Genomic DNA, 27,653 nt, shown 5'->3' with positions numbered 1-27,653 from the left:
GTAGTTGCGTTGCATTAATTTGACACTGACACCTTTATCGTAAGACTGATTTCCTATTTAATATGAATCTTACACAGATCAGCTATAGAATAAAAACTTTAAAACGTTAAGCCAATAATGTGTAGGTTCCCCATGTGCCGCGAAAAACAGCTACACTTCCTTGAGGCATGAATTCACAACACCTCTGAAGGTATGCTGTCGTGTCTGGCACCTGGACGTTAGCAAAAGATCCTTTAAAGGCTGTAAGGTGCAAGGCGGGGCCTCCAGGGATCAGACTTGTTTGTCCAGCAAATCCAATGAATGCTTGATCGGATTAGAAATCTTGAGAATTTGGAAACCTGATCAACAACCTTGAACTTTTCGCCTGCTAAGCCCCATAAACAGCAAGCAGTGATGTGCTGTGTTCTGATGTTTCTATCATGACCAGCGCTAACTTTTTTCAGCAATTTGCTGCTTTGGCTTTCCTATGGGATTGGACCATGTTTGTCTAGAATTGTAACAGTTTAAAAATAATAATTTTTGATAACATAAAATCTGGATATATTCAAAATTGTGGTATCACGATACAGATTGAATCATTGGGATTCATTGGGATGCGTGTGGTGACTGGAGACTTTAACATGAAGGCAGTCCTGGTCTCGGCTGATGCAGACAGATGTTTTCTGGGGACAATAGTTCAGGAATGGAATTTCCTAAATTCTATCTGAGCCTTCTGTAATAAACTGGACTCCATATTAACTTAAAGACCTCAACTGTTACATAAAATTTTCAGCTGCCTCACACACAGTATGACTGCACTACAATTCCTGCTATCCGTTATCAACTGAATGAGAATGGGTTTCTCTTAATGTTCCTTCTCATTGCCATCTCAGGGAGTTTTTCCTTGCTACAGTCACCCTTGGCTTGCTTATCAGAGACAATCTGATCATTTTGATTCATACACATTTTTCACATTTCATCCACATTTGCACAATTCTCTTTTCATTCTGTAAAGCTGCTTTGCGACAATGACCACTGTTATATGCACTATACAAATAAAATTGAATTGAATCAGCATCTAGATACCGTGAAAATATCATATTGGGCTGTCCCTGGCTATCCATCCCTAATACATACAGTAATATTGATGCAATATTAAATCTCGGACTTGCTTGCATCAAGTTTGTTTGATAAAAATTTTTTCTGCAGTTTACTCTCTGTTGATCTGATTTGACGTGAGCTGTAACAGCCCCCAAGATGCTGCTTTAAACACAAAATAAGATCTTCAGTGGGTTTAGATTAATTACCTTATTACAAAATGCCTTTCACATGATATGTAAACTTCAGTGGCAGTTTATTGGTATGAGAAGGCCACATCCAAATATTTAGGACGGTCGATAAGGTACAGCTGTTCCTGCAGATCCTGAACACAGTTTGACATAGAACCAGAGACAGAGCAGGTCTATTTCAGAAATCAGCATTGCTCTCTTCCTCTGCAGGCTTCCCAATCGGCCCATCATCAACACCCCCATCGTCAGCACTACGGTGCACAGTGAAGGCCAATCCCTGTCCATGCCGCTGGAGCAGCCCATCACACTCGACTACATACTGCTGGAGACAGAGGAGAGGTCCAAACCTGTGTGTGTGTTCTGGAACCACTCCATCGCGTGAGTTTCTTTTACTTATTCCTCTAAACCCTCATCCACACACTTATATTTGTTCATGGAGTGTGCAGATTTAGATCTCTCTGGTGATTATTTCTCTGTGATTTATTGTGATATTCTGATCACCAAAATTGGTGCCAAATTAAAACCTACCGTCTCAGCAAATGTGTTTGTAAAATTAAAATGTTTGTTCATTAACAACTTTTAATGAAGAAAGCTTATGTAAATGAGGATATGTATCATTCACATTTAGCCACTTTAGTTTTCTCTAATAATGTTCTGTACTGTATACTAACCCATTCTGGTATGCTGTATATGTGTGTGTTTTAGGATCGGAGGGACAGGAGGTTGGTCCTCCAAGGGCTGTGAGCTCACCTTCAGAAACAAAACCCATATCAGCTGCCAATGCAACCATATGACTAGCTTCGCCGTGCTCATGGATATTTCCAAAAGAGAGGTAGGGCATCTCCATGAGCTTGTTTAGTGTTAGCGTCAGTGCAGTTTTCTGGTATTAGCCTGGCACTTACATTCCCTCGCTCCCAAGAGAGGATGACTATTTAAAAGTGCATTAGGATTAAACGGTAGTCTTTTTTTCAATATTTTGTCTCTAAAGGTTAGGAGGATTCAAAATAGTAATGATCCCGACCCATGTTCAGGAAGCTCCGCCCTCAGGATCAATGCTTATTTGTAGAGTGCCTATAAAATACTGACAGTAGGCGTAGGGAAACACAAAGAACTATTGGTGGAGTGCAAATCTGCTTTGAGAAGGGGCTTCTCAGACTTAATAGAGTTTTGCTACAGTCCTGACTTAAACCTTTGTTTTTTTTATTATTATGTTTTACATACCTTTAATGTTACTTGGATCGATAAAAAACGATAAAAAACAATAGTTTGACATCAGAGTCAAGGGTGTACCCTGTGTCATGCCTCTAGTCTCCTGGGAAGGGCACACAGAGTGAGTGAAAATAATAATAATAATCAAAAATCTGTCTGCCATTAAAAAAAATACACTTTTCTGTTAAAGAATTCCAGCTAAGATCATTCTACAGTCAGTAGTTTTAGCGAATTTTGTGTTAAACTTGGTTTCTGATCTCCAACATGCAAGACTTCTCTCTTATCCTTTTATTTTTGTAATCCTTTTTCCACCTGACTTTACGTCTACCTCCTCGACCCAGCATGGAGATGTGTTGCCACTGAAGATAGTCACGTATGCCACAGTGTCTGCCTCGTTGCTGGCTTTGCTGATCACCTTCATATTGCTGGCCATCCTGCGGAAGCTCCGCTCCAACCTGCACAGCATCCACAAGAACCTTGTGGCGGCACTCTTCTTCTCCGAGCTCGTCTTCCTCATTGGCATCAACCAGACAGACAACCCGGTGAGACGATGTCTCTTTTTGATCTAAAATCTGTAACAACAAACTGTTTTTACAGTTGTTCATTTGACCATAAGATTGTGTAATATGAAGATTGGGATTCTGATTTATGGGAAGAGAAAAACTGATGTGAAATAGATTTTAATTGTTAGCTTAGTAACCAGTGCAAACATAAATAAGCGAGCATTTTAATGCACTACAAAGTGAATTTTTTTCCCGTTAGAATTTGCTTACAGGAGCGTTTTTCGAGGTCTGTTTCTAGTCGTCAAACCTAAGTAATTCCATGCCAAAAGGATTTAATTAGGACTTTGTGTGCAGTGAGTGGGTTGGGCCAAGCTCATAGCCTGTTGACAAATGGCTGGGAATAACCTGCGAGAGGAAAAGGGTCTGTTTAATCGCCGGTGATTCACCACTGAATAAAGAAAGAGAACCATTTCATTGGAAGAGATATAATCCCCGTAATTATACATTTTTTTAAACACAGACACACATTACTCATCCTGTTCGTACCTGGAAGGCGGAGATTAAAGTATTTGAGCATTGGGGTTTGGGTTGTTGGCCTCAGGCAGTGGCAGTCTGTAAATTGCTGGGAGCTTAGACACTATGAAAAGGTGTAGAAATACCACAGCCATGTCTTTGCTAGATAGATTATGTCATGTGTACCAACTAATCTTTGGAAATTAATGCTCTGTTTTTTACTCTTGTCGTATTTATTCTACATATAATTTTTTCCCTGATTATTTCACACCAGGAGCATACGTAAATACAAAGTGTTACTGTAATTTTTCTGTTTGTGTCTGTCTTTGTGTTCTGATTAAAAGGTCTGTGTCATTTCAGGCAAGAGAGGTTGAGATCGTAAAATCAGGGTTCATGAGGTCTCTCCGACATTAACGTGTGGGCGCTAGCTGCTAAGCTGCTTGTACTATACTGTATAATGATCGTGTAAAAATTAATATGTATTTCTCAAGTCCAACACTTAGATGAGGAACACATAGAATTTAGTATTTAGATTTTATGTGTAGGATGTTTAACAAAAGGAACAGAATGAACTTGAGGGCAGAGCTAGCACCATTGTTTAATTCTGATTGGTTGCATACTTTGTTAACAGTGTTGTTGTTTTATTAATCAACCCCTACAAAGCTTTCAAAAACAAACAACGATTGTCTCCAATGACGAACAGGACAAATGACACGCCGTAAATTAAAAGACTAGGCCTTAACATACACCTACAGGTACACCTCCAACTGACCCGAATGATGTCAGTGAGCCTATCAGAAGCTTTTAGAGCCATGACAGCCTGTTTAAAGGCACAGTTAACTGAGTGCATGTAAACTTTTGACCCAATGGAATTGTAGGATAGTTTACAAGTTAAATAATATTAAAATAATATTAAATCTATAGGCAAATGATGGGAACAGGACTTGTCATATGTAAAGCAGATGTCCTAATCAACTTGCCAAAACTATTGATAGTGAACATAAAATCTGTGAAGTGGTTAAAGAATCAGTTTTAATGACTTTATCCTGTGTGTATGTAAACTGTCCTTGCAGTCTGTCTGTAGATCAGCATAAAATCCAAATTAAAATGCAGTGGGTTTGTTTTTATTAAATCTCACAGCCTCTGCATTGTGGAATTGTAATTAGACATCACAGTGCATTGTGGATACTGTGGGGTTTTTTTGTGCACCACCCCTGACACCCTATCCCCCTCTGACATTCCATTGTGTCCCCTCTTTCTGTCTCTGCCGTGTCTAGTTTGTGTGTACGGTGATTGCAATCCTGCTGCACTTCTTCTACATGTGCACATTTGCCTGGATGTTCGTGGAAGGCTTGCATATTTACCGCATGCTCACCGAGGTGCGCAACATTAACCACGGACACATGCGCTTTTACTATGCCATCGGGTGGGGCATCCCTGCTATCATCACAGGTTAGTTTTCCACACTTATATACAGTTTATATACATGTTGTGGTGGTCAGCTATACGGGATTTTGAAAAAATTTTCAACTAAATGTTGTTTTCAAATCATTAAAACATTTGCTAAAAAATAATGTTATACGTATTAGAAGATTGCTGTTAATTGCCAGAAACTTGTCTACTTCTTATATATATATATATATATATATATATATATATATAAAGACCTCCGCTTTATGTAATTAGACTGTTGGAATGATTAAATTGTCAGTCCCCTGCAGTAAATCTAGGTGCAAGACAGGTAAACAGACTTGTGTACTGTATGTCTATAAAAATACATACACAAACAGACATGTAAAAACACTTAACACAAACCACACTACCATGAAGTCATGCTGGAACAAGTCACGTCTTTGAAAAGTCACCATGAGCCCTGTGGGAAAGAAGCTTTTCTTTTTCTTTCTGTCTCCCGCTTTCTCGTTCTTAATCATCCTCTCTAATTTCCTGTCTTCATTCCCTCTTCCATCTCGAAATTTCTCTCTCTCTTTCTCTCTCTCTTTCTCTCTCTCTCTCTTTTTTTTCTCTGTCTATAGTTAGAGCACCTTCCCTCCTCTGAGGTGCTGGATCCATCAGGGTATCATTTACCCCTCTGGCAGCCGTTCAAAGCCAGAGCAAAAACACCTCTAGCACCCACATAATAGAGACCTGGCATGCTCACATTCAGCTCAGTCTACTCCCTTACATTTCAACTTTCCGTATAATGTTTGCATAATCCACTTTGTGTGTGTGTTTGCAGGTCTGGCTGTTGGTTTAGATCCACAGGGCTATGGCAACCCAGATTTCTGCTGGCTCTCGGTCCATGACATGCTGATCTGGAGCTTCGCCGGGCCCATCGCCGTTGTTGTGCTGGTCCGTACACAAAAAGAAAACGCACCACACAATGAATTAACCATATTATCATTAGAGTGTCTTTTTGCTTTCTTGAGCCATTTTGTTATTTAACAATAATTAAAAAATGAGCAATGTTGTTAATAATAATTTAAAATAAAAAATTTAGCCTGTTCATTATTTCGTAAATTAGTCAGACTCTGTAACTATGCTTCTTATTTTTCATCGAGTCCTCACTCATTTGGTGTGACCTGTGCCACAGGTGAACATAGTGATCTTCGTGCTGGCAGCCAAGGCATCATGCGGACGCCGACGCAGAAGCTTCGAAAAGACTGGAGCCATGTGAGTTACTTTATCTACACACTCAGACTTTAAACACCTGCAGAGCTTATAACATAATGCCATTCGAAGTCATGGATTTATGTGTTTATGTGTTTGTGTGTGTGTGTGTGTGTGCATGTCCAGTCCTGCACTGAGGATGGCCTTCCTGCTCTTGCTGCTCATCAGTGCTACCTGGCTGTTGGGCCTCATGGCTGTTAACAGTGATGTCATGATCTTCCACTACCTGTTCGCCAGTTTTAGCTGTTTACAGGTGTGTTCTCTATCATAATGCCAATTAAATGCTATAAAACACTTAAGCCATACTTTGGATTCTGGTATTTATTCTATCAGCAGGAAATAGATGAAAATAAATGTTTAATATTTCCTTAGTTTTGCTTAGCTTGAAATAGGTTCGAAGAGTTAGCATTACTGAATATGAAAATAATTTCACATGATGTGCTTGAATCATATTTTTTAAATGTATGTCATTAACATGCGTTAGGACACTCAGTCTCGTATTAAGCTGAGCCTTATTTATTACTTGGATCATTGTGCTTGCATTTTTTAAATATTTCTATCTAAAAGTTGCCTAGATATTATACTAGGGGTGTTCAAGTCAAACCAGGACTTTTGATTGTGCAGAATAACAAAACTCAATTGTGATAATAAAAACTACCATTATTCCTCTATATAATCCTCTGCTTCAGTAATGCACTTATCCCAGCGTTTTAGTAATGCTTGGACACCATCAAGGTATAAATATTTCTCAGTATGCAGGAGACATGATCAGACTGCCTGATTCATGCTGGCCCCCCAGGAACACTTTTAATGGCCCATACATGTGGAAATGGCTTTGAGCGAGGTCAGGATTTTACGGGGGGGAATGTGGCAATAACTCCCAGCTGAGTTCCCGTAATGTTTCAGTGATGCCGTTGGCAGTATGAGGTTGTGCACTGTTTGGTGATCAAACCAGGTTTTTTCCTCAAAGCATTCCGCTCGCTGGATGTTCATGGAAACAACTGCAGTGGGCTCTGAGCCACCTCATCAGAGATCATCTGGTCCTTAAATTGCACATCAGTATAAAAGATTAATTGCAATTTCTCTTTTTTTTTTCAGGGAATTTTAATTTTCCTTTTCCATTGCATACTGAGTAAAGAAGTGAGGAAGAATCTGAAGCTCGTGTTCACAGGGAAAAAGCCAGTGCCGGATGACTCGACCACGACACGGGCCTCTCTGCTGACTGTAAGTGGAGAGAGAACTGAAACCTTACAGTCATTCATGCATCTCCCGCTGACAACATCAATGCATCTCACACTATCTGTGACTATGATTGTTTGAATACAGTATATAATTATTTAATAACATATTTAAAAGTACTTAAAGTCAGATTTGAATTAGTAAACACCTGTTGGATGTTTTCTTTCTTGATTATATACTCTGGAATTGCAGGTACTAAGCTCTCCGAACGTATACATCCTTATCATACCTTGTGATTTCTCTCATATTACTGAGAATATTATATTATAATGTCCCACCTACAGTAGTAACAATTTGATTAAGCAGTTTAAAAAACAACTGAAAAGACTGTCTGCATTTCAGCACATTTCATTGTGTGCATGCCTGTGGGTGTGTTTTTCAACCAAAAACCAACCAACTTCACTTCACAATGGAAACTGTGAAATTAGATTGTTTGCAAGCAAAAGCATGTACATATTAGCTAAATGTTAAACAGGTGCTATTTCCAAACAACCAAGAGTGTGTGTGCTGTAAAGTTGATCAGGTTCATTACATGCAGCATGATCGTTTGAGTATCAGCCTTACAGACCGATGTGAACCAACCTGGCTTTTATAAAGCTCGGTAACATTTAAAAGTCTCTGAATATCCGGCTAATGACAGGAAGCTGGTGCTTCCTTAATCCAGTAAATCACTGGAAACATTAAACTTTAATGTTAAGTGCCAATTAAGAGGCTTTTTACACCGCCTCAGCGTATCAGTGTTTACTCAAATGAAAAAGCTGCAATGAGCATGTCGTCGGCTTCACAACAGGGTGACATTTCCATAATTTAAATTTGTCATGATGAGAAACAGCCTAGAGTCCTACGCAAAGAGGTTCGCTAATATTTACCTGCTTTAGCAAAGTCAATAAATCTATTGTTCACATTTTTTAAAATCTGAAACTCGTATGGAGGTGTTTTATTTTGAATAATTTATTTATTTATTGAGTTAAATAGAAACTCAGACGATCACATCTGAGAGGTTTAAAAAGCATCTACACATCTTTGAACAGAATAGTAGGGTAGGGATGGCAGGAGGAAATGGGAGCATGAAATGAATGCCATTTTAAAATAAAGCTTACTTGGACATTATTATATTAAATCAATAATTACTCAACACCATAATATAAACTTTGTGTGCAATAGTGCATCATGAACTTCTTTCCATTCTCAGCGCTCTCTGAACTGCAACAACACCTACACAGAGGACGGCACAATCTTCCGCTCAGCTATCGGAGAGTCCACCGTGTCTCTGGAGAGCACCATCAGGTCAGCCAAGAGCCACAGCGGTTACCTCGCTTACACTTTCAGGTAACAGCCTGCTGCATGCATGGCTTCCCACCTTTCCTTTCTTTTTTCTTTCACCATCCTTGTCTGTTTTGAACTTATTCCTTTACTCTTTTTCTGCCTCTTTTATGTGAATGTCTACCCACTGAAACCTTTCATGATTGTCGCTCTCTTTTTGGCTCAAGCGCATGGCTCTCAGCATCACTGCAGTTTTTTTTAGACAAAAACACATTTATTTTACTATTGTGTGTCTTGTTGTTTTTTTTTTTTTTAATGTTTCATTGCAAATCAAGCTCAGTAAAGTTACAGTGTGGTTCTACGCCAGGTGATGGTGTCTAGGGTAATAATTGTTCCATGATTAAAAAACAGATAAAGTTAAAGGCACATTTATTTATACCTAAAAATGTGCAAAAATGAAAATCTTTAAACATAGTACAAACACAAGTACACTTTTACATTATTTTTATGATTTTCTTTTCCAATTATTTTTTTTTTTTTGCAAATCAAGGTCAAATAATTTCCAAGTAATAGGGTTTAAGGAAATTATATATAATTGTATTTATTTTTTTCATAAAAATTTGCAAAAATAAAAATACACAAAAAATACAAATTATACAAATGAAGATTGAAGGAGATACACTATAGTAACTTAATTGACCTTTATTTGCAACATTAAAATGACAACAATTGAAAACTTGGAAAAAAGTGGAAAATCACGGAAAAAAGGTTTCAGTGCATGTCCTAAAAAAATGTTAAGAACAAAATTCATCTTTGTCCTCGTTCATGACTAAGGTAAAGTGGGTTGGGGAAGTGTTTAGGGAATTTTAAACCCATACACAACAGACTTGATTGTAGCATAAGTGCCGCTAGCTAACGTCAGTCATCAGGAGTCTGAACGTTGGTGCTTTGTCGTACCTACACACCTAAAACCCTAGAATTACTGATACAGTGTTAGATTGATAAAAGTAATTTATTAGCCTAAAATTCACAACTGTTATACAAGAGGTCAACTCCTAATGGCAGGTTTAACCAGATTAGACGACTTTACACTGTATTATTAACTATAAATTCATCAAATAAGTCATTTTCCACTGTACAACAAGCCTGAGTGCTGCTTAAGATAATGATTTAATACTTCTTCGCTGTATTTTTGTATACTATTTGTATATTTTTGTATATATTCTTATGTATATTATTATTTCTGTACTTTTTTTTCTGTTACTCTCTCTCTCTTTCTCTCACCCCTCACAAACACAGAGATGACCAGAAGCCCAGTGTCTCCTCAGGAACAGCTAAAGCTGGACACACAGACATGGATGGCTCGTTGTTCCACCGAAACGGCACTAAAGCAGATGGTACGGGATCATACATTCTTATTTGTTATAACTGTTTTCTGAAACTTAGTTAGTAAACATGTTCAGCCATTTAGTTATTGTTCAGTCAGGCTTATGTGTTATGTGGTGTTGGCAGACTCAGATTCAGACAGTGAGCTGTCAGTGGATGAGCACAGCAGCTCCTATGCCTCATCGCACTCCTCCGACAGTGAAGATGATGATGAGGGAGTTCACATGAAGCCCAAGTGGAACAATGAGCGACAGCCGCTACACAGCACCCCAAAAGGTTCTGCAGTTTATTTATTAATCATCACTGGCCTCTCATGATCTCATTATCTTTACATTCAGTGTATATTTATAGGTTACACATGAAATCTAAGTGCTTCTCTTTGTCATTGTGTTATTTCTCCGTCTCTTTCACGGCACAGTGGACACAGTGTCTAATCACAAGAAGCCGCCGTACTGGCCCACTGATGCCACAACAGCGAGTGACAGCGAGGAGGCAGGAGGGGCAGAGAGGCTGAGGGTGGAGACTAAAGTAAATGTGGAGCTCCATCCAGAGAACAAGCTGAACCACATAGGGGAACCACCACAGGATAAGGAATCTTCAAGCAAGGATGGAGGAAGCATCAACCAGACAAACAGCAACCACCTGCCAGAACAGAGGAAGGGTGAGGAAAGAGTTTTAAGATTTAATATAACTGTTTGTTGGACACAAGATCCAACAAACAGTTTTGTTATCAGATATAACTTTTAAACCAAGCAGTGCTGGATGCATTGAGGTGACTAGTGACTAATGTAATAGAAAAATCACATTTTAATCGTGTATTAATTCTGATCTTTGTAGTTAGTGTGCCACATATATAGACTGTAAACTATAGAAGCTTAAAACGTGTCTGATGAAACATAGAAAGACAAGGCCGAGAATAGAACAGAAACAAACTGATTGTAGTTAAGAAAGAGATCACCTTCCTTCTTGCTGCAACTGTTTGGTGTATGAGACTGGTCCTTCTGCAGAAGTTAAAATAAAAACCTTTGTTACTTTGCTCTTACCCAGTGTATTTTTCTTTATCTTTATAATGTTTTCAGAATTTCCACCACACTCGTTAAGTTCTACGTAGATGGATTTGATGGAATGATATATGGGGGGATTGATGTATGGATTGGTGTAAAGCTGCATACTTTCTATGTGATGTTACATGAATGGCTAGGTGATGTAATGATACATAATGTAGGTTATAGGTTGTATTGGGATAGGCTTGAGATTGGCATGCGCTATCGATGGACAGAGGACCGGTTGGGATGGATTGTTGTGATACTGCATCATTTGATTGTAAATGGGAACGATTTATATATGGGTGGGTGATGCTTCATAGGTACCACTCTATGTAGATGAACTGGATTAGGACACTATATGGATATATGGATGGATGCATATACAGTATGTAGAGGAGATGAATTGAGGTTCTATATGGATGGATAGATGGTTGGTACATTTACATTTACATTAAGGCATTTGGCAGATGTAATGCCTTAATTATCCAGAGCAACTTACATTTTTTTTTTTATCTCATTACACATCTCATTATACATTTTTTTTTTTATCTCATTTTTATCTCATTATACATTTTTTTTATCTCATCAAACATCTCTTTGAGCAGTTGAGGGTTAAGGGCCTTGCTCAAGGGGCCCAACAGTGGCAACTTGGTGGTTGTGGGGTTTGAACCTGGGATCTTCCAAACCGTAGTCCAATGCCTTAACCACTGAGCTACCCCTGGCCCCTACATTGGTTGCAGGTAGATTAGGTAGATAGGACAGACGCAAGGTAAAATAGGTTGAAGGTAGATGAAATTGGACAAATGGGATAATGAGATAAAATATAACATAAAATATGCAAATTTTATATATTTAAATATATTTTATATTTTACATATATTATATATTTTATATATATAAAATATATAATATATGGACTGGGTGCTAGCTGGATGACAATTTAGATAGGTAGAAGTATGATCCATACAGTTGATGTGTAAATATTATTTATTTTGTGTTTTGTACATTTATTTGTCCACAGGCATTCTGAAGAACAGGATCACTTATCCTCCACCACTTACAGACAAGAACATGAAGAACAAACTGAGAGAAAAGCTTTCAGACTATAACCCTCCCACCATTTCTCCACGCACGCCATCTTTGACTTCTAATGATGGTGTTAACAGTCATAACGTCCTCATCAAAGCCCCGCACCGGATCCTGCCACCCAGAGAGCAGAACGGAATGGTCCTGAACATCAACGGAGGCAACCAGTCAGACTCAGAGTAAGTCATCGTGTAACCCCTAACGATGTGACTTAACACCAGCTTTTATGGTTCTGGAAAACATAAAAGAGATTATATTTGATAACATTTGTTGAAGTCTCTCTGGCATGCAGTTCAGTTTATTGAATGTAGAAGATTCCTCTCTGTACTTGCACTTTTTGCATGGACTTTTGTCCTATCTGCCTGTAGCCCTGCTTAAAAACCCATCTAACCAGCATGTTATGACTTATTCCATCTCTTATGTCTCTTTATTTCCTTTTCTCCATCTCTCTCTTGTTCCCTGTCTTTTTTTTTTTCATCACAGAGGCAGTAACGAAACCTCAATCTGACCCAGCAGGAAGCCAGAGGAGTCTCTACCTGCATAAGGGCAGCTCTACTCATAATGGAGAAGAGGAGAGGAGAGAAGGACAAACTAACCGTTTGAGAGAATGATGAACATGTTTTATGGATCCATCGGCCTCTTTCCTGACCTCTTTAACTTCTAACTCCAGTGGAGAACAGTATTACTGCAGACGTCTGCCTGCATGGGACATGAACATAAGTTAAAAAAAAGGGAATGTATGAACTCGAGGGGGATACGCACTGTGCCAAACTGCTGGAAGAAGTGGAAACTAAATCCCCAAAATGCCGAGCTGTTGGGAACAAGTGACTCGAACTGAAAACTGCAAAACGTGATAAAGAATGTTATCACTAGTACTTATCTAAACTGAATAAGTTGGAAAGATGTCATTTAATTCACATTAAAGACTTTTAAAGACTTTTAGTTAATGCAAATATGAGCAAATTGTTTCACCAAGTGCCCTAATCTGTTAATCTGTCCTCAGAGAGGAATTTGTACATTTTTTTTCCTGGTAATTATGTAGATACTGGTGAGATTTACTATTTTGTATGGACTGTTTCTTGTGAGTTTTCAGGCACATTTTTATACAGTTTTTTTTTTTTTAAGACAACCTGCAATTCTAGACTTTATCCTGTGCAAAATCACAATGCTGTGATTCATGTTCTATTCACGTTAACAAAGTGAACTTCTGGGTCACTCTGGTGCCTTAGAGTACACGAGATGTACACACAAGATAACACTCTTCACACATTTTACCTTCTTTATGGGTACACGTCCCTGAATCCGTAGAAAAAATGCTCCGGAAAATAAATTTTATAGAAAAGAGAATTATGAAATGTGAAGAGTTAACTAAAAGGAAAAATGAATGTGTTTGCCATGTTTATACTGTATGAGAACTTTTTAAACGAACATGAGACGACTGCAATATAAGAAAACACTGTGCTCTTACCGCTGTCAATCTGTTTCCCATTCTGTTATAACCACTCCAGTGTTCGAACAAGTCTTGAACAGAATGTTGCTTATGTTTTCACATTTTCCCATAAGACACTGGAATTCTTGTAACATATGTATATTTATTTTGTATGGTTTTGAGACACTGGACAATGATTGCAGCTATAAAATTAAAATGTATTTGGAATTTTCTATTTCCTTCTGCATTGCCCTGTGGTGTGATTATGATGAATGTAAATCAGATGTCAGTATGAAGAAATATGCAAATGTTTGTAAAAAAAACAAAAACACAAAAAATATTATATTTCCATATACAGCTAAAATTTCTTACTAATTATTTTGTTATTTATATTCATTAATTTTGCCCTGCGATAGATTGGGACCCTGTCCAGGTTGTACCCTGCATTGTGCCCTAAGTCTCCTGGGATATGATTTATTTATTCTGAACAGATGATATTTTTAAGACAGAATCCGATTCAAACTGTTAATTTAATCAAACATGTTCTGATGACGATTTACTTTTTTACAGGAATTTATTTAAAACTGTAAAAATGGTCATTGCTCTAGTTTTAGCATTTTTTAAGAAACAGCTGCAGAAGATGTGTCCCGATTACATCACAAAATATAACAGCCTCAATTTCCAGTCTGCAATTACAGTTTACATTTACAGCATCTACACACTCTCATCCAGAGAAACTGACATTTTATGACATACAACTACTATTGCTCAAGGGCACAACAGTGGCAACTCGGTTGTGGTGAGGTTTGAATCTGGGACCTTCCGAACAATAGTCAAATGCCTGAACCACTAAGCTACCCCTGGCCTTATGTGTAAATATGTAACCCAATGCAAACTGATTCACTGAGGGGCGTGTGTGGTTAGGGCTGTTTTTAATTTGCATATTCATAGAATTCAAATTTCTTGATGAGAAAAGTGTAGGTTTTTTACACTTTATTTCAAAAGTACATTAAATGGCTTTTTACGTGTAAAAAACAGTAGTAAGTTTTTAAAACTTTTTCGTGTTATTCTACAGTGGAAGTTCTACAAGTCTCGTCCATTTAACCAAAAAGAAGCATAAACATACATAAGTTATTTATTACACTACCGCTCAGAAAATTTGGATCACTTATGTCTTTGTTTCTTTGCAAATTTCTTTGTTTTTGTTTAGTCATTTATTTTCCACATTCTACAACAATACTGGGAATTTTAAAATTATGAAATAACGCATATGAAATTAGGTAATTATGTAACAACAACAATAAAAAAAACAGTTGTTGTTTTAGGACATGGAACAGTTTTTGCAGGAACAGTATTGTCAAGTGCATTTACAAAATTCCTCAAACACCATGATGAAACTCATGAAGACCTTTCCAGGAAAACAAGACCGAAACATAACTCTGCTGTAAAGGAGAAGTTCATTTAGAGTCACCAGCCTCAGAAATCACTAATTATCAAACAGCACCAAATACTAGAGCCATTATAAAGCATTACAGATCATGAGATCAACAGTTGAAATAAGCATATTGCATATTTTGGACGCCATCAGCATTGTTTTAGAGTGCAGATGGAAATTCCAAACTTTTGAGCGATAGTGTATATACCCTGACTACTAATAATAAAAGAAATGTAATAATACCATAGTATACTGTATATAATACTTTAATTATACTCTACCTCATGCTCCATCTGAGAGCAAAACCAGTAATACAGCAAAATTCCCAGTGTTGAATTAACACCACCGTGACCATAAGTTCGACTAAGCGGCATATAGAATGGATGCATGAATTCATACCCAGAGTATTAAAATCACACCATATACTGTGGAGTTTCTATAGTTGTATCAGTGGGGAATTTTACTGTAATCAGGTATACTGGTTAGATATATAGCTGCTGTATGTTACAGCACTCTGACCTGGTAAAGGTTCATAATCCTTACTTACCCCAATGTCTTGGTTCATAAATACAGAAGTAAGAGATTTATTTATTTATTTATTTATTTTTATTGTGCACAAAGGCACAAGAACTAAAGCCACATGGGAAAGTGCTCTTCAAGCACAGCTCTTCCACATACAGCCCTGTATTCTGTAGATATTCAGCTAATCTATCTCTCTCTCCTTCTCTTTAGCCTGACTTTTTTTTATTTTTTATTACTGCTCTACTTAAAAGTCTGACTGAAAACCCGAGTTGATGTTCTGAGAAGTCCAAAGCAGCCATATTTCATCAGGCACATAAAATCCATAATGGCTCCTCATGGATAATGGCTATAAAGATGCATTCCTAAGCTGACACGCAGGACACAGTTCAGTCGACGGAGGCAGAGATGTCAGTGAGAACCGGGGCCTGGGCCTCCATTCTGCCGTGGCGTAAGAGTAGAAGCGCAGGTAGAGTTTCAGCAGGCTTAAGAGATGTCAGTCAGCATGGTAACAATAGATTTCTTTCATCTGAAAAGCTGTGGGGGAAAAAACGCTTACGTACCTGTTACCATTCTGATAGTGTAGAGAGAGAGAGAGAGAGAAAGTTGGGCTGAGGGGTGAAACGGGTTGGAGAATAGGGGTGAGATAGAGAGATATATTGCCCAGAGTGTTACAGGAATCAACAGGCTAGAAAATGCCCACAGGATATGACTAACATCATTCCCTACTCCTGGGCGTGAAATAACAAGAGATGGAGTTATCAAAACACTTGTTTTTCTTCAATCACTAGCCGCCGGGACTCACCGCAGTCCTGGATTAGATAGCGGTCTTGCTAAACAGCCAGTGAATCAGCAGTGCAGGTATATGTATCATACTTTAAAGGGTAATTTAAGGTCCCGTGTCGACCTCACAGGAGCTAAACACATTTGTTTGTATAGAATTTTCAAAATGCATAGCTTCAGGTGACAGAAACGAGATTCTACCGGTCAGTGTGTACGCCAGTCAAAGTGACCCAGTGTGTCAAATTGTTAACCCTTATCCCATATTTTAAGCGTATAAGTGTTTCTACAAATCTGGGCTATTACAGACACCATGTGCAGCCTTTTTTTTTTTGTTGTTGTTGAAGTGATTAGCACTGTGGCCTTGCATGTGCAGGGTTGAGGGTTCGAGTCCCGCCTTGGGTTTGGGTGCATGCATGTTCTTTCCTCCCACGCTCATGCAAAACGTGCAGATTAGACTAATTGGCATTCCCAACTTATCTGTTGTGTGTGTGTGTGTATGTGTGTCCTGTGATGGTATGAATGAATGAATGAAAGTTGTCATATGTGTGCTGATTATACTGTATATATATATTTTCATTTAGATCAGTGAGCTTCTGTTTCATGCATCTAATAGATTTTAAAATCTATTTTCAATTCAATTAATCTTAATTGTATAGCGCTTTTAAAAATGGTCATCCTTTATGTTAAGATGAAATTATACCTGTAACTCCTTCCAATCATCCTGACTCCTCTATCCTGTTTTATACAATAGCCTGAACCATAAACCTATTTTCGATCCCAATTCTGAAGCTTACTGACTGTCTCTTCTATGTGATTATGTTCATCCACCATTTACAAAGTTGTCCAACATGCACTTTTTATAACAACCCTGGACTAACCGTGCCAACGTTTCTGACGACTGAATGTCTGTTAGCTCCAGAGGCCTAACTGTAACGCAACTTTCTCTTTGTATGTGTAGTACACTGTTATTTTTTCAGTCATGTGGTTACTGGAAGCGGTGAAGCGTCTCAGAGGTATGTGAGACTGACATAAGAGAACAAGTGCTTTCAATTATTTAGGCATGGGAGGTGTGCTGCACCTGGGAGACACCCACATTATCTACAGTTCCATCATAGTGTTAACAATGAAACAGGAGCCATGAAGGCAGGAAGGATCTCTGTGCTGAGCATGTGAACGGTGTCGATGCTCGGAGTGGAAATGCTCTCACGAGAGGCAGGTGGTACGAGACACGAAACCGTTCAGCGTTTATTGTGGTTCATAGATTAAGTTTCTAGACTGAGTTCTATTGGAACGAGAGCCCAATATCGTGCTTTCCCTAAAAATTTCATATTTATTTAATATTTTTACATTATTTGTAGGTATATTTATTAAAATGTACCCATGATATGCCATTTTCAAACATTATGCATAGTTTTTTTTTATTATTCATTTTTAATTTGTATTGTTCTTATAGAAAAAAAAAATCCTATCCAATTGAATTTCACAGGAAATTTATTGTGTCAAGTGATGGGAAATAATCTTGTGGCGCCACCATCTGGTCATAATGTAGAATACATTTACTTGACTTTGACATGTTTATTACTCACCCCTTAGCTAAAACAATGTACAGTATCGTAAGATGTCCTTAAGATCTCCTCTGAACATCCTTAAAAGTTAAATGTTAGTACTTTGTATAAGTTAAAAGTTAAACTGTAAAAATAATCTTTCTTTAAGAAATTATGAAATAATACATATGGAATTAAGTAATTATGTAACAACAACAACAACAACAACAACAAGAGTCAAATTCAAATCTAAATTTTATTCGTCACATACCCAGTCATACACAGTACGATATGCAGTGAAATGCTTAACTTTTAGAAAAAAAAACAATTAAGAAATAAAATAAAATAAGATAAAATAAGAGCCAGTTGTTATTTTAAGACACTGCGCTCAGCCTTTCTGAAACAGTTCTTGCAGGAAAGAACAGTATTGTATCTGTAACTCATCCAGCACCATGATGAAACTGTCTCTCATAAAGACCATCCCAGGAAAGCCAGACCAAAACCGACGCCTTTTTGGAAATACAAATCAGGAAAGACCATTGAGTTAGAAAGTGATGACAAACTTTTAAGCGGTAGTGTAAATGTTACAGATGAGTCACATATATAACATCTGTAACATTTATAACGTAACCAGGGAATGAAAAAAAGTGCTGTGTTTACATTCAGCAGACAGTTCTTCTTTCATATTTAAACTGCCTCCCAGGATGAGGTGACATTTCACTTTTTGGTTCCTCTATCAAACGATCTGAATACTGAATAGCTTCAGAGGAAGAAAAGCTATGGGGACTCTGATAGAACAATTCAGTAACAGTCAAACCTTTTTAATTCCATAGTCAATCCTATATCAATCCTTTTTTTGACATTGTGAAGCAATGCTGATGGCATCAAAAATATACAATAATTCAATTCAACTTTATTTTATTTATATAGCGCTTTTAACAATGGTCGTTGTCTCAAAGCACCTTCCCAAAAATCTAAAGAAAATTTAAAAAAGAAAATTTGTGGAAGTGTGCATGTGTGAGAAAAATGTATCTAGAATGAATGAATGATGAATGAAATGTCTCTGATAAGCAAGCCAAGGGAGACAGCGACAGTGGCAAGGAGAAACTCCCTGAGATGGCTTTAGGAAGAAATAAAATAATCTCCTTTAAACAGTTGATATTGAGACGTGTCTGCTACTTATGATCTGTAATGCCTTTATAACGGCTCTAATCTGAGGTGCTGTTTGTTAATTAGTGATGTCTGAGACTGGTGACTCTAAATGAACTTCTCCTCTGCAGCAAAGGTACATGTAAGTTTCTATCTTACTTTCCTGTTAAAGTCTTCATGAGAGCCAGTTTCATCATGGTGCTTGATGAGTTTTGCAAATGCAAAACAAGAAAGTATTCCAGAATAGCTGACCTTCATGTCTTAAAATAACACCTGACTCTTGTGGTTACTTAGTTACCTAATGCCATATGTGTTGTTTTATAGTTTAGAAGAAAATTAAGTTTTAGAATGTAGAAAAATAAAATGTAAAATGCAGAAGGTGTTTTTCTTTTTTGCTGCTGAAAAATCTAGCTCAAACTGATCAACTACAAGTTGCCAAACTTCAATTCATACTGGTAGTCCATCTCCACCATCTTGTTAGAAATTAATTGCCACTATGTATTAATACTACATTGTACATGGTCTTAAGAAAATCACAATGCATTTCTGTCTATTCGCTTTACCTAAACAGACTGTATTTTTGGTAGCTGCCAAAGCTGGATTTATCAGCAGTGCCATTATATCCACATCAATTAGGGTTCAATTAAACTGTGCAAGCAGGTGGACTGGATGTTTAAAACTAATCAGAAGAACAACAAAAAAACAACAACATGCAAATACAGTATGCAATATCCAATGCATTTATATGCAATAACATGTTAAATTAGATTTATTCAATTCTTCTTGTGTCTTGTAGCACCAAAATCTAAACCGGTGTATTCTCAAGAGTTCTCTTGTAAGGGACCCTTGTGTATGCTCTCTTGTTCTGTGCTATGAATATCCACTCTTGACTTCTGAGATTGCAGTTGCCTCTAGGCCTTTCATACTGTCTGCATGTTGCAGGATGGTATGTCTGCAATTCCCTTAAATGTCATTTCACCAGAAGGAGTCTTTAGGGCAAAGGTTGCTGGTGAATAAACAGCTCAGAAAAGTTTAGGCTAAAGGTCACAAAAATAATGCTAAGTTCTTTGGAGTTGCCGCAATGGACCATGTTTTGTGACCATGTTTTAAGACAGATTTAGGTAAGTGGTTATTTGTAGTCTATTACATAATGCGTTCAGTTTTGTTACAGGACTTCTCTTTTTTTGTTGCAGTGATTAAATCAGTAAAGGCAGTGTAACAAAAAATAATTATTGATTAATGAATGAATGAATGAATGAATGAATGAATTAATTTTCAGTACTGCTGCATCCTGGTCAGGGCTGTGGTGAATCCTTGGTGTACCAGTAACACAGTACATTTAGGAGTAGAGGCTGGATGGAACGCAAATGATAGTATCTGGCACCAAGAGGTTAGCAGCAGATCCTTCAAGTTCTGACCACCTTTAACTTTAATTACAGAGCTCATCAGTGTGGCCAATTCATGGGTGAAAATGATTCCTCATGCTTCCATAATCACTTTTTCACAGTTTGAGTCCTGGAACGTGCCTGTCCCATTAGAAAACAAAAAAAAGATGAAACTTAATTTTATTGTCACATAATGTTGTTGAGCCGAGACCTGAATAACTGACGCAACCCCAGATCATAATACTTGTACACTTGTACACTTGCTTTGTGTGCTTCTCTTCTTACCCTGATGCACCAATCACTCTGAAATAGGGTCAGTCTGGACTTGTCAGACCACATGACATTTTTCCATTGCTCTAAAGTCAAATCCTTATTTTTCCTAGCTACGCAGCTATCTTTAGTCCCAACTGACTGAGTTCTCATCGCATTGGGTATATGTGTGTGACTTCGTGTGTATGTGTGTAGGTTGTGTAAATGCACTTACTTTTCCTGTTAAACATACTGTAGCTGTGAGATCTATTTTGCAATGCAGCGTTCTTTGGCAATCAGTGCAACCTAGTATTTACAGTAAGCTATCTACAGAATGATCATGACCATTTACAGTATGATTTCTTTCCAACAACTTTACTTCACAGCAGGATAGTGGTTAAAAGTGTGGCCTTGCACCTCAAGAGCTAAGGGTTTGACACCCATCTCAGGGTCTGTGTTTGGAGTTTGCATGTTCTCCTTGTGCTTGGTGGGTTTCCTCCGGGTGCCTCGGTTTCCTCCCGCAGTACAAAAACATGCAGATTAGACTGTTTGGTGTTCCCAAAATCATCTCGTAGTATGTGTCCTGGGATAGGCTCCATGTCTCTACAAACCTGTACACAGGATAAGCAGTTTACAGTGGATGAAGAATGAATGCATGAATGAACGTTTCTTCTAAAGTTAATGCTCTTGCACTATCCTTCCAGGCTTCAGTAATGTAATGTATGTAAAAGGTCATTACATACTTCATAATCCAATCTCAATCATTTTTCATATTTTCTTTGCTTCACATGCAGACCAATGTGACCCTTCTGCGCCAAACACGGCCCCTTTAAGACACTCGCGCGCGTGTGATGTCATGTCCTGCTCCAGCTCGAGCGCTGGTTAAATCAACAGGAGGCGGACACTCACGCGCACTCTCTCTCTCTCACACACACACGCACGCGCGCGCGCGCTCCAGCTCATCCGCTCTCAGAGATCAGACGCGCTTCACGCGGAGGCTTTACTGCGATGCTGGAGCCCCAGTAGCGGCCTGAGTGCGACGTGACTCCGGGGGGATTTCACTGCCTTACAGCGTTCACTTCGGGCAGGTGCACAAGGACGTGTTTACTCTACACAGACCTCTGCGTTAATGAAACTTCGCTCCGATTCCAGAGCTGGGTAAGAGCTTTACTCTCACACTCACTCAGGAACATTCAGTAATTCTCACTGTAAGGAACCGAGTCAAATGAACCGACTCCTTATAGGGGTCACCTGAAATATTACCACTTGGGCTTATTTGAAGGGTTTTATTTAGAGTCAGTTTGTTGAAATAAAATAAACAGCATTTCTATGGCTTGTGTTGTATTTGTCATTATACTGTATATTTATAATATATTGTTATAATAATAATAATCATCATAATAAAAATAATGATAATAATAATGATAGTAGTAATAATAGTAGTCGTTGTATAATAAATAATAATAATGTCAATTTTATATAGAAATATTGGAAGAAAAATATATATACAATTTAAAAAAGGTGAAACTTGTGAATCGATTCACTTATTTACCTGAAAGAGTCATTCAAGAAGAATCGATTCCTTCTGCACTTCATTAATCATCACCCGAGACATATTATTTCTCCTCTGTTCTTTTTGTAATAATATACTGTGCTGTACTCACACCATTAATGATGACCGTACTGATGCATTGTGGGTAATTAATTAGTTAGGATATTTTTTACAAGGTGAGCATAAAGTCCTTCCCTAATTTGAGACTTTAACCCTGTGCTATTATTATTATTATTATATATATATATATTTTTACAAATAATATAAAATATCTTTTAATTTGTCTGAATAACATTCACACGACATGCGTATATCTAGTTTATATTTTAGGATATAATTGTTTATAATCAGGGAAGGACTTTGTGCTCAGTCAGGATGTTGTTCAGGGTCAGGGTTAGTTCTGTCTGCTTTCACTTACTTTAATCCCTGGTGGTTTAGAGGATTTCTTCATGTTTTATGTTTATATTATTTTTATCCTTCACAACTGAATTGTGTATGAAATAGAGCTGGGTGAAAATGGGGAAAAAATAATTGATTGATGGGTCGTGATTTTTTTATGGAGCAGTTTATGTATCGTGGCGTTATTATTTGTTATTTATATTTGTTTGCATTTGAGGTGGTAAAATATTGCAGTTTCAATATAATTCAATAGGTGGTGTGCTCCAAACTTTTCACACACTGGCAGGCAGAGGCGGTGGGAGAAATTTATTTGCTTAGTTTGTTTAGAATTGTAACAAATACATAAATAAATTAAACTAATATAGGGCACCTGGCATAAAGGCATAAAACATGTGCCAAGTACTTGTGTGGATCAGATGGTTCACTATGGCAACCCACCATCAGGAGCAGCTGAAAGTCTAACAACAATTATATATATATATATTTATATATAGCTACTGTAGGTATCGTAATAATAATGTATCGGCTGCCCCTGGTGGTTTCCATTTAATCCCTTAGTATTAAATATGTTACTACAAGGAGAGCTGCACATTAATAACCTGAGAAAGCAAATGAATAATAAATGTACAGTAATAGTAATAGTAGATTAGTTGCACATGAATACATAAATAGGGCATTAGAAACACATTAAGAAACATATTTGCTCTTTACATGCTGCGATTAGTCAAGTACTCAATGAGGCTAGGTTTAGTTTGATGCCTTGAAGAGAAGCCTTGAGCCGGTGTAGTCCACTCTGATCTAGTACGTGTTTCGTTAGCAAACAATTCGTACATCATTCAAACTGAAACTTTTTTATTTTTTGCTGGAAAATAGAAACATCATTCGCTTTGTTCTTGCACAGCTGCGTTTTATGTTTTTTTATCGAGCTGACTGGTGATTTCATTGCTGGCTGGAGGTGTACTAACACATTCACAGTATGTGTGATGTTTTCCTTCACCTCTATCATTTCTTTCTTTCGTCATGTTCTTTTTGTCTAAATAAACAAACTCAGCGTGTTTTTAAGCCCTTAATATGGAACAGATCGTTATTATTTCCACAAAATAAACCCTGGCGCTGAATGATTTTGTGTCACCCTTAGGGGTTTATTTTTTTATCAGGACCAAATTACATTTTACTCAGTATATTAATCGAAAGTAATTACAAGTTGAACTTTATTAACGGTCACAAGCTTTGACTTACAGTAAAGAGCTGTGCAACAATGTAAATCAATTATATATATATATATATATATATATATATATATATATATATATAAAATGTTCTTCATAAGCAATAGTCTTTTAAATGCTTACCACAAATGTTTACCCTTTAGAGTGAATTATTCCTCCGAAGCGTGTAATAAAACCCAACAGGGCATGCTGTTAAATGAAAATAAGCCGTGACGAGGTGCTGTGATGCAGTCCGATGAGAAACAGAGGTCTTTACAACCCTTTAAAAGCATGTGTTAAGTGTTTTATTCATGGTATACCGCATCAGGCATGTCTGTTTATAGAGTAGTTTTATTTAATGTTGTCGAGCATCACTCCTCACTTACATTGTTATCAACAATCGCTCTTTCACCAGCATTTCTTTTTTTTTCCGTTCTCTCACTTCTTCCATGAACATTAAATAAACCGTCTCCTACCAGAGCGCTTCACCATATCAGTGGTTATTATATAGTGATGCAGAGCACGGACAATACACATCCTGCGATAGGAGTCGTTACTATAGAAACGACAGTGTATCAGCCTGAGCGTGTTAATACTGGGTAAACATGTGTGGCAGTTATGTACTTATTTAGAAAATGATCAATCAGATGTGAGAATACTGTATGTCAGTGCTGGTTGCAGTTGTTCATGTAGAAAGTGGAGCATGTGTGTGTTTAAGAAGGAGGCGAGAATACAATCTGTTTTACCTCATACTGAAAGTTTTTTTTGTGTGATTTGTGCTTTGCCAGCTTCAATTTGCATAAATTATTGTCAAACTATAGACTGTAGATGAAAAAATGGGCCATGCACAGAGCGCCTGTAGAACCACCTGATTAGATCATGAATGGGGGAAATGTTCTCCCAGTCACTGAGGCACTGAAGCACGCAGCTTGTGACCCGATAGCTGTGCCATTACACTGAGAGTATTCTACTTTCCTCTGCATGCGGTGCTCTTAATGAGAGGACCTCGCTGAGAGCCGGTAGGACTTGCGGTCTGTATGAACTTGAGATCTGGTGAGCAGCAGGAGTTGAAACATTCAGCCTTAAATTCTGCTCAAGCATTCTCCACACTCTTTTCCACAGGAAGTCGCGCTGGCAGCTAAATGCAATTATTCCCTTTCACAATAATGGACTGTTAAGAGTCCTCGCTTTCATCTGTGTGTGTAAACTGGCTACGGTGAGAGGTTCTCTGGAAAAGGAGCAGCAGCAGCACCTGGAAAACGTCTCCGAGTGCCGGGTCCGTCAACACCGACACGTTTTTTTTTTCTTTCCATGGCGCGCCGAGAGGAGTTTGAGTCGTGTCCGATTGGTGGGGAGATGAGCAGCATGTTCAGTTTAGTCGACATTGGAGGTTCGTTCATGTGGTTGTACCTGGCAACTGTTAACCGAGTTACCATAGTAACAGCCCTGGTGATGGTGAAAATATGTATTTGAAATTAAAAAAAAGGGGAAAAAAAGATGTTATTCATTTTTGTGATTTATTTCAGACAAGTCATAGCAAGCTGAGATCAAGAATGCTCAAGTAACATGGCTCGTGAGCTGCACAGATCAAAAGTGGTTTGGTGAACAGGGGCCTGCATGGTTTTTGTAGAAGGTAGAGATCATGCCTAACCTACATAAAAGGCATCCTGTGGTCGTGGGTAGCCTAGTTTACGTGAGCCACATAGCAACCAGCATAACAAGACACAAGAATATGCAACAAAAATAAATACCAAATCAACTAAAAACAACTCAATCTAAAATCTTGGACAATTCCAGCAGCCTGTGCGACGTTGCCCTACTGATCTGTGCCACATCTGATGTATTTCTGTGTTTCTTAGAAGAATATACTAAGAATATGATATACTAACGCAAAAATGAACTTGGTTTCTAAAACTAAAATCACAATGTATGTCTTATGTTGTGTGATTCGGGCTGCTAGAAGCCCACGTCTCTTCCTGTGGGGGGTTGTTATTCTTCAATATATAGGACATTTACATTTGCATTTACATTTGGGCATTTAGCAGACGCTCTTATCCAGAGCGACTTACATTTTTATCTCATTACACATCTGAGCAGTTGAGGGTTAAGGGCCTTGCTCAAGGGCCCAACAGTGGCAACTTGGTGGTTGTGGGGTTTGAACCTGGGATCTTCCGAACCGTAGTCCAATGCCTTAACCACTGAGCTACCCCTGGCCCTGGACGAACCTGACACTACTGTATATTAAATACTGCAGGTTATATCTATGCATGATTGAGATCCTGAGCCATAGTCGTTTCAAGACTCTAAGTACTGGTCCTCTGACCAAGACATTTGAGACTTAGATCAAGACTTGAGACTTAGATGTTGGGATGTTGGAACCGAGGCATATAATCACACCCTGGGCAAGACACCAAGCAATGAGAGGACTCAAACAACTACAAACTAGTGATGGGTTGTTCATGAACGATTAAATTTTTTTGAACGTGACTCAGAAGAACAAGTCACCTCGGAGAGTGATTTGTTCATTTTCTACTGGGTACGCATGCGCAAATCATCGTAAAACCTCCGTAGGTTATGTACAGGAGACAGAAATGAGTAGTTACCTTTGAGTCTTTTTCGGTCCGAATCGTTCATTCTTTTGTTACGGAACTCCCATAGACGCTATGCAATGCAATAGATACAAAAAAACGAACGACTCAGACTAGAAGATATGAGAGGTGAGCTGCTCATTCTGTTTATCATAATATGTCCTTAGCTGTATTGTAATATTTTTATTACTGGAACTGTAGACAAAATTTGTGTAAGTGAACGTGTTGGGGGACTGTTAATTAAAAATGTAAAAAAAAATGTATTTCTGATCAAAAGAACAAAATGAACTAAATGACTCAAAAAAAGATTTGTTCGTTTTGGTGAATGAGATTCAAAGAACCGAATCACTAAAATGATTAAAACTTATCATCACTACTACAAACCAGACCAGGAGTCCACAGCGCAGTGACGTAGTGCTTAAGATTATTCGAGGTCATGATATCTTCAAACTTTGTGAACAATCTCAAACCAATTAAGAAAAATTAAGATCAAGACTCACATTAGATCGAGGCACAAATGAAGATGCTGAGAATTGACATTTCAAGGCATTTTATAACTCTATACTTGTATCCAGACCATGTATTCAAAGGGGTATTGAAAACCAGAGCAAGAAAGCTGTAGGAAAGTGAATGGCATGTCATATTATAAAATTAATTATTTTTCACATGTACCTTCAGCAGAGTGAAATTTGGGAAATTGCAAATCAGGGTCAGAGCGCAGGGTTAGTCAGGGTACTGTAAACCTGGAGCAGATATGGTAAAGGGTCTTGCTCAAAGGCTCAACAGTGAGAACGTGGCAGTCTTGGGTCTTGAACCCTGACCTTCTGATCAGTAACCCAGAGCCTTAACTGTTTGGACATTACTGTAAGGTCATTATGTAATCATCTTATTGTGCAGTGGATCATTTGTAGCCATTCTTTGTGTGAAGGGTGATCTGTCCCAATTAGTCACTTAAGACTGAAACCGAGACCATGACTTAGACCAGCCTGAGATCATCCAATATGGCATTAGGAATACTGAATTCTGAATACTGAGACCATAAAAATGTCAAAACTAGGAAGGGTGCCACATTAGCTGCGCTGAAGTGTGCTTCCTGTGTGTAGCCATGCTAATACTTTGTCATTATGTGCATGCGGGCTTTGCTTTCTCCTGGTTAACTCTGTGTCACTCTGTCTGATGAGTCACAGTCTGTCTCTCGCTGGTTCATTACTCATGAGTATAGGCACAGATCTC

The 27,653-nt window shown here is 38.0% G+C and overlaps 2 protein-coding genes across 5 annotated transcripts in view; both read left to right on the top strand.

The window, feature by feature from the left end:
• The window catches only part of celsr1a (cadherin EGF LAG seven-pass G-type receptor 1a), an 87,911-nt gene extending 74,069 nt beyond the window's left edge, over window positions 1-13,842 (top strand). For 2 of the 4 annotated variants that reach the window (XM_053508529.1, XM_053508526.1), the window contains 14 exons: window positions 1,479-1,646; window positions 1,974-2,100; window positions 2,819-3,019; window positions 4,771-4,945; window positions 5,730-5,842; window positions 6,084-6,163; window positions 6,287-6,413; window positions 7,259-7,384; window positions 8,592-8,728; window positions 9,962-10,059; window positions 10,175-10,324; window positions 10,467-10,709; window positions 12,116-12,359; window positions 12,697-13,842. In XM_053508529.1, coding sequence (XP_053364504.1) covers window positions 1,479-1,646; window positions 1,974-2,100; window positions 2,819-3,019; window positions 4,771-4,945; window positions 5,730-5,842; window positions 6,084-6,163; window positions 6,287-6,413; window positions 7,259-7,384; window positions 8,592-8,728; window positions 9,962-10,059; window positions 10,175-10,324; window positions 10,467-10,709; window positions 12,116-12,359; window positions 12,697-12,724 — 2,017 coding nt within the window. In that variant the 3' untranslated portion in view covers window positions 12,725-13,842. Of the gene's footprint in view, window positions 1-1,478; window positions 1,647-1,973; window positions 2,101-2,818; window positions 3,020-4,770; window positions 4,946-5,729; window positions 5,843-6,083; window positions 6,164-6,286; window positions 6,414-7,258; window positions 7,385-8,591; window positions 8,729-9,961; window positions 10,060-10,174; window positions 10,325-10,466; window positions 10,710-12,115; window positions 12,360-12,663 lie in introns of all 4 variants that reach the window. The other 2 variants (XM_053508528.1, XM_053508527.1) reach the window with 2 other exon arrangements.
• A 7,763-nt stretch (window positions 13,843-21,605) lies between these two features.
• gramd4a (GRAM domain containing 4a) overlaps window positions 21,606-27,653 on the top strand; it is a 58,042-nt gene continuing 51,994 nt past the window's right edge. The window contains exon 1 of the mRNA XM_053508612.1: window positions 21,606-21,831. Coding sequence (XP_053364587.1) covers window positions 21,803-21,831 — 29 coding nt within the window. The 5' untranslated portion in view covers window positions 21,606-21,802. The remainder of the gene's footprint in view (window positions 21,832-27,653) is intronic.

This window comes from Clarias gariepinus, chromosome 12 (assembly GCF_024256425.1).
Source record: "Clarias gariepinus isolate MV-2021 ecotype Netherlands chromosome 12, CGAR_prim_01v2, whole genome shotgun sequence".
NCBI lineage: Eukaryota > Metazoa > Chordata > Actinopteri > Siluriformes > Clariidae > Clarias > Clarias gariepinus.
The sequence above is the reverse complement of the archived record's forward strand: the minus strand, read 5'-3'. Positions and strand labels throughout refer to the sequence as shown.